Consider the following 13,338-nt stretch of genomic DNA (forward strand, 5'->3'; position numbering starts at 1 on the left):
CCAACTATCAGAAGAGATCAGGGCCCTGCCTGAGCTAACACAGTTCCAGGGGGCTTGCAAAATGGAGCTCTTCTGCCAGGCATTTGGTTGAGGTCAGCTGATTCCATAACATTTACTGGGCCCTCAGAACCCCTCCTCCCAGTTAAACATGCCCATCACGCACATCGTAGGGGAATCCTGAACTGATCAAGCTATGGGATCACAATTAACATGTTAATTTGGTTACCATTAGTTTTTAGACTGTTGTTCATACCACTTTTACTATTTTTATTTGATGTTATTATTGAATTATATTGTACTTATGCCTATGGTTTTCCATGTTCCGTGTAAACTGCCCTGAGCTGCAAATATAAGAAATATTTGCATAAATAAAATAAAGAAGCCCGAGAAACAGATATTCAATTCTTTAGGAAGGCTTGGAGGGGCTTTGCTGTGGACATCTTGCTAGTCACAGAAATCCAACTTCTGATTTTTGTCTCAATGCCTCAAGTGAAATTAGAACTCATGTCTAATGCCATGAAGTCCTTTGCTTAAAGATTTTGGTGTGTTATCCATCTGCAGCTGTAACAGTGGTATTGAAGTTAATTATATGTTTGAACAAGAGCTCACCAGATGCAAAATAGGATAATTACTAGTGTGGACCTGCAATACTCATGGGGGGGGGTCACCCCTTTCTTGCCAGGCCAAGGGGCTGCCCAGACTTGGTAACTGCTTCATTGCTGGCAACGTGCCCAGCCTGACTCCCAAGTGTGCTTCTGGGTGGCTCCCAGGCTGTAAAGCTGCTGCATTGGGCCCAGTGTGAATCAGGGGCTGCCCCACTGCTGGCAGCAGGCCCATTATGGCTCCCAGATTGTACTGCTGCCAGTGCCCATGCTCCATGTGGCTTCCAGGCTGTACCACCAGTGCTGGACCCAGTGGGGCTTCCAGGCTGTGCCAATGCGAGCAGCATTAAGTGCCTGGTTCCCAGGCTGTGTGGCTGCCACCACCTGGCCCAGCACAGCTCAAGGACTGCAGGAAATGCTGAAAATTTGGCATTCTTTGCACAAGCACCAAGGAACCTACTTTGGGGGAAATTTAAAACCCCCTATGGTGTTTGTTTTTTTTTAATTATTTTTACCGGCAAACATGGGAAGTCCTTCAGGTCTGCAAAAAAATCACTTTAACCTCAGTGCCGCCCTGATCTGTGGATTTAGCTATTTGCAGGCAGGATCTACAGGTAGCTAATAATATGTAAATGTATAGCAATAATGATCAACCGAATGCATTTGAGCAAAGTGGATAATGTTGGGTTCATTTTCTATGAATTCAGTCTCTTTAGACATTGAGTACAAGTTCTTAAAAACATGCATCTCAGGTGTCTTTTAAAATCCCTGTGCATTAAATTAGTTAGACTTCAAGTACCGTGTTGATGACGATGACTTGTTAATATTTTAATGTTTCTTATACAGTGAATGAGTGGCAAATATTGTATGAATACAGTCTAAAAGCTAACTCGAAAAAATTAAGATCTTATCAGTAAACGGTCTGAAATGATCTTTATTGGATTCATTGAACAGCCCATCTGATTTTGAAGCATGTACTATGTTGATTGCCAGGGACAATATTGGGAGCACACTGTAACATTTTCATCTACTTCGTTTGCACTGCCAGGTAGATTCCAGGTTAGGAACCTTGTACAGTTTTATTCTAAAAAGTGTAATGGAACACTACGGTTCAGTGCGTAGGTTTTAAAATAGTGTTCTCCCTGGTTTGCTGGTCCTTTGGCACAGGCTGCATCACATCTTCTTCACTGTGTGATGACAGGTCAATTTCCCCTACCTCTTCACAATTTACTTGCACTATTTCAGAATGCATGTTGAAATAGAATTCTCAAGGAAGCTGATAACTGCAGAGTAGGGAGCAAGGCCAGCAGGGATTTAAAAAAAAAAGTAGCACTTGGGACACAGCTTGAGTAGTACGTGTAGTCAGTCACCAAGCCACCTTCTAGTGCCGGGGGGGGGGGGCACAGTACGCTTGAGTACATGGCTGGCATGCAGATGTCTCAAAAATCAGCTCCAGCTGAAATCTGGAAAAGGTTTCTGTCTGGAAGATTCTGTAGTTTTTTGTTAAATAGGGTAGTCTGGCCTCCCCAACTAATTAGAACCCACGCACATCCCCTCCTCTGCCCCTGGAACAGGAATGAAGTAGGCGGCTAATGTTATGTATCTTAATAACTGTAATGTAAATGTTAATTGTATTTTAACAATTTTATTAATTATGATGATGATGATGATGATGATGATGTATCCTATGTTGCAAACTCTATAAGCTGCCCTGAACCTTCAGGGAAGAACGGCATATAAATAGAAATAATAATAATATTCAAATTGCATGTCATGCAGGTTTAGTGGGAAGGACACAGATGGTATTCGGACTTGCACCAAGTGCTCTGAGACCTTTGAATACTTGCTCTCAGTTGACATCTGACGCTGTCTACTTAACTCAACCTGGGTTTGCTTACTGCCTCTTATCACAGCTGAATACCCTATTTCACAACTGAGAAGTGCTTAATCAAACAGCTATTCATGGTTCTCTGAAAACAGACTTCCACGTTGATAGCTGAACTTTGGTCTGCTCCCATTGCTTGAAAACATTTAGGAGAAGCTGAGTGTGGTGACAGTCTCTTTGCATTCGTCATCCAGCATAAGTGTTCAGAGAAAAACTTGGAAACAGATCCTACACGTAGGAAGATAACAAGCTTGACCCCAACCTATGGCCAGATAAGGCAGTTGCCTGACACAGTTCAGTGGGGAGCTGTTGTGTTGGAAGCAGCCCAAGAGTCTAGGACATCATGTTGCTTCCAACGTAGGCAGCTCTCAGTGCAAACAGAAATTGCACTCCTAGAACTGCATGCTGCATTGTAGTTTGTCCATTGTGCATTTTTATGCACCGTTGTGAAATCCTGGGCTTATACCACAGAGAAGGAGGAGTGTATCAGAACCAGGGGAAGGGAGGGGAGAGAATGACTTCCTCTTATGTCCTGGGACCACTTAGACAAGACAGAGTTCTCCCTACCTAGTGCAAACACGGTTGAACTGTGAGTGGTGCTGAGCATGATTTTGTTCTTCCTGGAAGCCCAGATTCACACCTTGGGAGCATTCCTGGATTCACTGGGTTGGCCAGGCAGCCATTTCGGCCAGATATGCCTTTAACCAGTTTTGGTTGGTTTCCTAACTGTACTCCTACCTAGGCAGGAGGGATATGGCCTTGATTACACAGATCTTTTTGTCATCCAGACTCACGTTGCTGTAGAGTGAGTAAAAAAAAAAAACCAGCAGAAAGCACTTTGGGACTAAATACATGGTTGTAAGCCACTGGAAGCGTATTACTCCTATATAGTTCAGTCAGTGTTCTTTGCCTTTTTGTTCCTGGATGCCATTTAGATTTTTTTTTTAATTATTTACTTGGATTTTTATACCGCCTATTCTTTGCAGCTCTGGGTGGTTTACATGGAACACTACATAAATTTACATGGAACATTATAACAATCTATAACATTATATAATTTTCAATAGAACATCACAATTTTGGGTTATAATCTTTGCAGCCTGATCCTATGCATGTTTGCTCAAAAATTTGTTCAGTAGCAACTATTCCCAGGAAAGTCCTTATGAAACTGTAGGACCCTAACTGGTCTTCAGGAAATCCCTTCCTGTCATGCTGTTGATAGTATGGTAGTCAAACTGCGGCCCTCCAGATGTCCACAGACTACAATTCCCGCAAGGCTGACATGTTCTCACCTGCAGATAGTCCTTGTTGAAGCAGGGCTTTCTCCAGGAATGCTGCTGAGTAGAAGTTGCAGATGAGTTTTTATATTCTCAATTAGGTACATTTTGTTTATAGCCTGTTTTTTCTGAGATTCAAGCCGCATTACACTCTGTAAAACAACGCAGGGTAATAGCACGAACATCTAATCTAATAAGCAATATAGTAAGACTAAAAATGCAAATTTGAAACAATGCAAGAAACAGTATCTCACATGACGCTTTAAACTGCATATGTTTGTAATGCTAAAATGGAGGTTGAGTTAAGGCTGCTGGCCTGTTTTCACTCAGTCAGGAAGACAAGTAGACACATGTCCCTGTGATAAGGCCACCTTACAGACTGATCCAAATCCACTCTGGGAATCCTGAGGAAGAGACTCCTCCTTCTATCGCCTCTTCCCTCCTGTTTTAAAATGGAGATGCTGGTTTAAACTTTACACCTGGCTTGAGGGGATTATAGCAACAGAAATAACTGGGGATTGTTTGGCAGTCTCCAAGGTAAGCTTGCAAAAGAGTGCTGAAGCCTTGATTAATTATAAGACTCTTTTGATGACTAGCCTGAAAGCCCTAATGCCAAGTGAGCCCAGACTTCTCTGAGGCTGTCATCATTTTCCAGGGAGATATGACTGTAGTAGGTACACCTGGCCTGACCTCTTTGTTGATTCTCAGCCTTTGTCTGGGAAGCAACCTAAAACCATTGGGGGGATGGATCTACCTTAGTGGTATTGATGAATTGGTCTCCATAGCCTGTGTGGAGTCTTGGTGGTGACTGTTCTCTTGCTTTTTCTTGTACTGCTTTGTTTGTGTGTGTTTTACTTAAAACTTAGAGTCTGATCCTAGCCCACAGGTTGCTTTATTATTTTAGTCTGCTCTAAGTGTTGTTGTTGTTTTGTTAATACTCTGACTTTTTTTCTATAGGTAGTCATTTAATTGGGTTTTTAAAAATTTGTTCCTAATGATTGTCGGTCTAAATTGTTTATACTTTTTAAAACTTTGAGCTGCTTTGAGCAGGTCTGGAGAAGGGAGCATGTGCATTTTTAAAAAATAATCAGAAGATAATCTGCCATAAGGGATTGGATCCCACAAAGTGTTTTTGTTGACAGAAGAACTTCCATCAATAGAAATCTGTGGGATTCAAGCTGGGGTGTGCGTTAAAAATAAATAATGGATCTTTTTATTTGTTACCTACACAGACCCTCTGTTGACAAAGGAGTAAAGAGGAAAATCTCTGGCAAGTGAAAATATAATGAGTCTTGTATGGCCTTTGTTCTATTCATGTGTTTTGAAGCAGAGAATAGAAAAGGCAAAACAAAATAGCCTTTGTAAACTGGAGATGAATTTTAGAAGCACTTTTGGCAGTTCTGCTCAGATGTCAGTGGTTCTTTCAAGACTACAGGATTGCATTTTTAGCTAGGCAATTCTATGCATGTTCACTCTGAAAGAAATGCCATTGTGTTCAGCACGGCTTACTCTGAGGTAAGTTTACACAGGGCTGCAGAAATTTCATTCTGAGCAGTGGTTTTCTTATTCCTGGCAGAACCGAGAAGCTCTTAGCTTGCCTAATAATTTTGGGATACTTTTATAGCAGAATAGCTGGTAAACAATTAAGTTCATCTGGGCTGTTGATCTCTTGTTTCTCTTTTGTTCTCTGGCCTGTGCCAGGCCATGCAAAGAAGCAAGTTCCACCTGTTTAGGGGAATGGACGCAATTTGTTTGGCATACCCAGGTAGTGCAGGCTGTGGTTGCTCCTGAAGACCTTTGAAACAAATTTTCCAAAATGCACTCTTTTCCAGAAGTCACTGAATTGCTTGGGTTTTTGTTCACTTTGGGCTCCTGCTTTCTGTAAGGTGAACTGTCTGTCTTCTTGTATTTATAGAACTCTGGGTCTGCCCACAAAGGTCATGGAGAAGAGGTTGGAAGACAATTTCAGCATCAGCTCCCTGCAAATTTTGGGAGATTTCCTTGGAAAAGCAGCCAAGTGGCTGGGCCAGTTTCACCTGCTCTACATGTGTGCCTGCCTCAACGCTTTCTGTTCCTACACAGGTGACAGTTCACAATTGTCTTTCTGAGCCATTTTTAGTAATGCTGTTTGAATACTTAGTTCAGGTTTTCAAACAGTAAGCCATTCAAAGGTTGCAATCTTAACAACACTTTACTGGGAGTAAGCACCTTTTAATTGAACAGGACTTATTTTGGGGTAGACCTGCTTAGGATTGCTCCCTAAAATTATCGAAAAAGGTCAATGATGGTCCATCAAGATTAGTTAGGAACTTAAAGGTTGAGCTAGAAGGAAAATTTAAAGTACAAATATTTATTCCAACAATAAAATTCACATATTAAAAGTTAAAAACCTCAATAAATCACAATAATATACTGTATATTACATTACTCAGTAACACATGGAAATGAGACCAAATGTGTTTTGACCCCAAGTATCTTCCTCAGTGGTCAAGTTATTTTAAAATGCACAATTACAATAAAATATAGGGTTTGTTGGGTGGTTAAGAAAGTCTTTATGGTGAGGCTCCTACTAATCTACATAATATGTAAAAAATATTCTGATCTGGAGCCCACACTTTAAAATACATTTCTGCCCAGCTCTCATTCTCGTGTGTTGTAATTTTTTAATGTGCGACCCCAAATTAGAAATAAATGGATCTACAATTGAAGAGTAGCCCAGTATAGTAGTTGGAGTGTCAAAACAGGACCTATGAGATCCAGGTTTGAATGGCCGTTTTGTCTTAGAAGCATACTAGGTAACCTTGGGCCAGTCACAAATTCTCAGCCTAATCTACCAGGCAGGATGATAAAATGGAGAAGGGAAGAATGTTGTAGTAAACCGCTTGAGTCCTCACTGGGGAGGAAAGTGTGGTATAATTAAATCAAGATGAGAGAACAAAGCTTGGAATAAATTTTAATGCTGCAAAAATTCAGTGACAAAGGGGTTCCCTACACAAAAATAAATTGTAAATATCACAACTCATAGTATGGAAACGTATCATATAAAATAAGTAATGCTGGCTGTACTATAGATCTGGTAGCATTTGTAATATGATTTTTATCGGTCTGATGCCAGATCTTAATGACATTGCAGTAATTTGCATTTTGATGTTCAGACAAGAGATTATTTTGAAATGTTGAACAGAAAGTGACGCTTTGACTTGGGGATCACTCCTGTCAGTTTTTGTATACTTTCATATACTTTTGAATGTGTGTACATTTTCCATGCTAATAATGCTGACTAATCAAGGGTAAAGGATTCCATCTTGCCTGGTTTTGTCTGCACGAAGGTGTCTGCTTTTATCAGACTTTGGCCATCGAACTTTCAGGCTGCAGCATTCAAGTTTTTTAAAAGCAAAGCCTACTGTTTCTCATGGCACTTTTAGGTATACATCTTCAAATACAACGATATAAGGATCCTACACATTTGTATTATTATTTCACCCTTATCAGTAAGGAACAGTAGTGAATTCACATGCATGTCCTGTTCATCTTCAATGTTGTCTGTGTGCCTTTTGAACTTTGGGTATATATGCACAGCCTTAGCATTAGAAATCACTCTACATCAAATAGTTCTTCATTGGTTTGCAAGTTTTCGACAGTTCTTTTTAGTGAAATATTGAACTGGAAAATTTTCTGATGCCAAAACAATGTCAGATATGCATTTGTATTTACTGAGTTTGGTGAACAGGATTTAAAAAGTAACCCCTGTTAATTGTTATCTCCCAGTAGCAACAAATACCTGGATTGATTGATTGATTCATTAATTACTTGGATTTATAGAACAAATACCTAAACTGAAACATATGGCTAGGAAAAATTGTTAAGTGTGGTTTAAATGTTACGATCAATCAAATAGAAAAGTGTATGTGGAAATTGTTTTTATAGAAATGACATGAAGACACCCAGTATATATTTCCTTACCTTGTATACATTTAAGGAAAAAAATGGAAGGCATTGAAAATAGCTGACATGTTAGGTCAAATAAAAATCAATCAGCTCAGTTCATAATATAACTTTTAGAAATTATTATACATCTTTTGGGCTCTGTTCTTTCCCTTTAAAAACCAATGCAACATGCTGTGTACAATTTCACAGTTGCTAGGGATAATCACTTGGAAAATATTATTTCCAAGTTTTAAATTGTTGAACTTCCCTGATACTGTGTTGGCTGTAGAATCATTCATTGTTACTAATTTCATGTAACAATAAATCTTTTGAAACAGAAATTCTTCCATAGAAAAATAAAGCACCAGAAATGTTAATTGACATTTCTGTCCCGTGCCTCTGATTTTTCATCCCCAAGGGTCAGGAGGAATTCACTTTTGAAACAGGCATATATATGAATTGATTCATATTAAGAATACTGGCCCTTTGGTTGGAAGCCTGAAAAAAGCAGTGAGGTAGTATTCAGCAGTAAGTCATTTCAGAGACAGGTTTTCTCAGTTAAAGCTCAACTCCTTCCCTCTGCTTGCTACTGCAAAATGTAATTTGGAAAATCAAACCTCCATTTGGCAAATTATTAAGATGAGCTTTTTTGTAAGGGATATTTTCCTGATCACTTCCGCCGGGGCCAGCTGCTTTGGAGATCAGTGGGGTAGCTGGTAGTGAAACCTTCCCCTCTCCCACCCCAGCTATTAGTATAGTTTCCATAATTATCCTATTAGTTGGAGGGTTGGCAAGTGGGGAATTTGATTAAGCTGATGTGCTGTAAGTGAGTCATTAATCCCTAACTTGGCTTGCACGCACACAAACACACACTCACACACACACAGTTGATTTAAGACCCTGGATTTATGTTTCCGCAAGTGCGGTTGGTTGGTTTGTAGAGCACAGTCATCATTATGTGTTAAATCACTGCTTATCTGCTGGCTTGTTTTGCTTTTCTGAGATTAGGTTCCTGATTTGTTCTTCCCAGAATTGTGTTTCAAAAACCACTAGCTTTTTTGGGTGGGGTGGGGATTGTTCCCTTTAACCTTAGCTGCATTTCGGGAGGGCTCTAAAGACAGGCCAGCCTAGATGGAATATACAGTATTTGCTGGCGTATAAGACTACTTTCCCCCCCTGAAAAACATGCCTCCAAGTGGGGGGGGGGTTGTCCTATACACTGGGTGCACTTCAGTTGGGATAGACATAGCTGCCCATAGTGGCCCATAGTACTGTATTGTAATGTAACAAACTCTATATTTTGAGTGGAAATGTTGGGGGGGTCGTCTTATAGACCCATTATGCACGGGTGGAATGGCGGCGACTAAAATCACGATAACGCACGGTGCCGGCTGCAACCTGCCGCAGCTTCGGTGCATGCCGCCGAAAAAGCCGTGTTAGCGAAACGCGGAAGAAAACGCAGCTTCCGGGTGACCGGGGCGCAACCAAAAGCGGCACCGGGATCGCCGCGTGCATAATCGGTTACTCTGGGTTTTGCCGCCGTTGCATCCCGTCCTGTGCATAACCGGTGTGCTTCGCATCTTCCCCCTCCGCGTTTTCCATGTGACCCGAAATCGCCTTTTCGGCGGCCGTGCATAATGGGCCATATGCTGGCAAATACGGTAGGTTACATTTGTATTTAAGGGGAGATGGCTTGCTTGCAAGCAAACATTCTTTCTGCCCATCCCCCTCCAGACCCTGCTGTGGAAATTGTCAGCAGAGTCATGCCCTTAAGTTCTTTTTATTAAGTGCATTTTTATTTTTGCCTTCTTCCAGGGGGGTCAGAGCGGCATGTGGGTTCTGACTCCTCCATTATATCCTGATAATAATAACCCTTTGGGGTGATTTAGACGGAGAGTTGCTGGCCCACAGTTCCCCAGCAAGCTGCATAATAGAACCGGGACTTAAACCTGGGCCTCTTAGATCCTAGTCCAGTACTGTAACCACTGTGCAACTCTGTTTGAATGTAATTATTTTATAAGCAGATATTTTCCCCAAGAAATTTGAGATTGCCGTGTTTTGTTTTATGCATGGAGCCCAAGGATTTCTTCGATGGATGATTGCGATGCTATTCTTAACTTGTAAAGCAGCTTTGTGTTTGAGAGATTCAGTCCAAAGTAGAAGAGATTCTTACTTCCCCAGAGAAACTTTCTGTTCATGCCCGGTGTGTGGACAAGAAGATATTGTCTAGCTCTTCCAGTGCTGAAGTCCTAAAAGCTTGTATTGTTTTGAAACAATAATGCAGTTGCAAATGGTTTCTGTTAAATAGGCATTTTTCCCCATTATGTTCCTCTCGCAAAGTCAGCTGTGTGGTGGCTGGTTGTAGGGAAAGCGGTTCATGAAACTGATTTGGCTGGGTTTCCTTTCCGCATAACTGCTTTTATTGGGAACTAGAGTTCACATAAGGCTATCACGCAATATTGAAATCTGGGATGGACAGCTGGTTCAGCACTCAGGATTGCTCTGGGAATGCATCTCAAACCAGAGTTCCACAGCAGATGCCGATGTTGGGAGTTACTTGTATTTAATGGAGTGCACACAGCTCTGTCTAGAACATGATGGGCTGGAGCAGTGTGGGTTTTCCTGGAGAATAGAAATATTCCAGTGCCATCTTTAGAGCAGGGGTAGTCAACCTGTGGTCCTCCAGATGGTCATGGACTACAATTCCCATGAGCCCCTGCCAGAGTTTGCTGCCAGGGGCTCATGGGAATTGTAGTCCATGAACATCTGGAGGACCACAGGTTGACTACCCCTGCTTTAGAGCATGATGACGATTAGAGCATATTTATATTTAACAAACAACCATTTCCAAATGCCTCACGTTAAATAGTATAAATTAAAGAAAAAACCAAAGGCGCTGAAAACTGAGACACACTAAAATTCCCATTCTAAACAGTTACACCCTTCCTAGCCCATTGTCTTAAATGGCTTTAGAAGGGTACAGCTCTGCCTTGGATTAAATTGGAGCCTTAGCCAAACACAAATAACTGCAAGATATGCTTCGGATATCACTGTACATTCATGCTTGATCAGAATGCAACTCTGTTCCTTGGAGGAAAGCAGCACCTCTGTTTCATTGCTGCTCTCCTTGGTATCCCTTTGTCTTAGCTGTTGTTTCCACATCAGATTGGTGATTTCATTATCACTTCCCCAGTGTGTGGAGAAACACATACGTAGGAATTTTAGCTTTGGTTTTGATGTGACTTGCATAGCCAATAAGGTGAATTCAGAACTTGATGGTTTTTAAAATTGGGTTATTATCTTAATTCTGAGTTTGAAACTGTCAAACCTGCCTAAAAATTGTGTTAGCGGTGATACACATTCATTGTTCTGAACTTTATGAAACACAAAAGCTTCAGAAAAGAAATTGTTTGGCAGAAAAATGAAGGTTAGGAAAATGTTTGCCCACACTCTTAAGCAAGTACTACATAAATATTTAAGGGCTTGAAGCACTTTTTGTATATTAGTTATTCAGGAAATAAGCCTGTAAAATAGACCGAGCGTTACCATCCAAGTATTACAGATTTGCTAAGTTGGTAGAGGCTTGTGGAGCTGGTTGAGCACCTTGTCATAGATCCACATTCAGTGTACACGGATGTGTTTATTAGCTTTGATTAAATCGCTGTGTGGTGAACGGTCACCCTTGTTGTGTGCTGTGTACCATTGCAAACATAATTTTTTATTTTATAACTAGCAGTAAAGCTTGTTTTAAAAACAGGCCGCAGGAAGGCAGAAGAGCCCCTGCAGACCAGGGTGGGCCTGGCAGCTAGGCTGGCCACCTGGACCAGCACAGTGACTTTCTTGCAAATGGGAGGGCAAGGAGAGTAGGCCATGGTGGAGAATGTGTGGATGGCCCCTCCTATGGCCAGGAAGGGGTTGGGGAGCCCAGCATAGTGAAGCATGCCTGGATGGCTATCCTCAACTCCCCAGCTTACCTCCTGTGGGTTCCTACTCCTCACACCGAGTTCCAGGAAGTAGCACAGAAATGAAGGGTAGGAGTGGGGAAGAGCCTCTGATTGACTCTCAGTGGGGAGTGCCATCACCCTATTGCGGACATGTCCCCCAGTGAGAGCCAATCAGAGGCTTGGCACTTCTTTGGAGGGTCCCAAAGTTTTTAATGAGGTGTGATGATTCTGTTTTCCTTGGAAGTTGTTACCCACAAGTATAAGTAAAACATGGCACATTCCAGAAAGATTTTGACACATATGTTTGGAATTGTGGGACTTGGGTTGGAGAATGACTCTGGGCATCTTTTCAGCAACCTCTCTTGCTTCCAGATCTTTCATGTTTGTGCACCATAGCACTTAAATCTAAATTTTAAAAAGTCTACAAAGTGTTACCTATCCCTATATATATTTGTTTATTATGTTTATTATATTTATATCCCGCCCTTCCCTAAGGCTCAGAGTGGTTTACATAAAACAGGGAACAATACAGGTAACTCAGTAGTTGTAACAATAAAAATACAATGATACCAATAGTGTAATAGAACAGTAGAACATTAAATCAACTATCACATACTGACAGCCCTGTGGACTGGATGAATCGGTAGTAGTTCCCATAGGAGGGAGGCTCTGGGGGCCAGTGGGAAGTGATTGATTCAGGTCGACCTCAACCGAATGCCTGGCAGAGAATCACACCCAGGTTCCTGGCAGAGTGGGCCACTGATAGTTGCACTCCGTCCAGGTTGGGTAGGCGTGCTTCCTCGCTTGATCCCTGCCTGCCCAACCACAAGACCTCCATCTTTGAAGGGTTGAGTTTCAGGCGAGTCTGCTTGAGCCACCTCACCTGCAAAACGTGTGACTGACCTTCTCTCTCTCTCAAGATATATCAATGTCCAACAGCAGACTAGTCTGATTTCGTAATTTTCTTCCTTTGTTCCCTTCCAGTAACCCAATTCCTGATGCACATTTTTCGCATACTGTTCTAATGGGTATGCATTCCCTTAGTTGAAAATGTGTCTCCTTTTAAACCCATGTTTTCTGACTCCATTGAGTTAAAGAATCCTTTAAAACCAAATGACCTCATAAGTTTAACTGCACAAGGATCTCTTGCTAAACTGAAGGCGTTCTCCTTAAAGCTGCTCCAGCTGAAAGATGCAAATAACCTTGGCTCCCCACCACCCCTGGAGAAGGTGTTCATGAGTCCTGTAATATGGATCTTGGTAGAGACAGTTTGCTTCCTGCTCAGTTGTTGTTTCAGCAATTTACAAGCTGCCATGTGACTGCAGTACTCACAAAATGAAGGATTTAGAAGCCATTGTTTTCTGTGTATTTGGATAACAAAACAAACACTTCAGTATAGGTCTGGGAAAGTGGTCAGCTGGCTTTATTTGACTAGTGAGTTGTCTGCTTCATTTGATCATATTCTTCAGATCTCTCAGGAAGCCTGTAAAGGAAATGGCCTGTGCAGACCATTCAGTTATCATCCATTGGAGTCCAGGCATTTTAAAAATCTTGCTTATGAGTCCCTCACCCTTCCTTCCAGAAACTCAGAGCAATGGTATATCTGTGAGGTCAAGACCTGGTTCACACGTGCAGGAGAATTAAGTTGGTAACGAGAGGATGAAGCCCTAAGGAAGTCCCATGAACAGCACCTCTTCAGATTG

The 13,338-nt window shown here is 41.6% G+C and overlaps 1 protein-coding gene across 3 annotated transcripts in view; it reads left to right on the plus strand.

Moving 5' to 3' along the window:
- KIAA0319L (KIAA0319 like) overlaps positions 1-13,338 on the plus strand; it is a 63,396-nt gene that overhangs the window by 1,609 nt on the left and 48,449 nt on the right. The window contains exons 1-2 of one of the 3 annotated variants that reach the window (XM_077337574.1): positions 4,908-5,279; positions 5,680-5,846. The exons of 1 other annotated variant lie outside the window; for it this stretch is intronic. In XM_077337574.1, coding sequence (XP_077193689.1) covers positions 5,230-5,279; positions 5,680-5,846 — 217 coding nt within the window. In that variant the 5' untranslated portion in view covers positions 4,908-5,229. Of the gene's footprint in view, positions 1-4,907; positions 5,280-5,679; positions 5,847-13,338 lie in introns of those variants that run through there. One more of the 3 variants, XM_077337575.1, reaches the window with a different exon arrangement.

Source organism: Paroedura picta, chromosome 5 (genome assembly GCF_049243985.1).
Source record: "Paroedura picta isolate Pp20150507F chromosome 5, Ppicta_v3.0, whole genome shotgun sequence".
NCBI classification, from domain to species: domain Eukaryota; kingdom Metazoa; phylum Chordata; class Lepidosauria; order Squamata; family Gekkonidae; genus Paroedura; species Paroedura picta.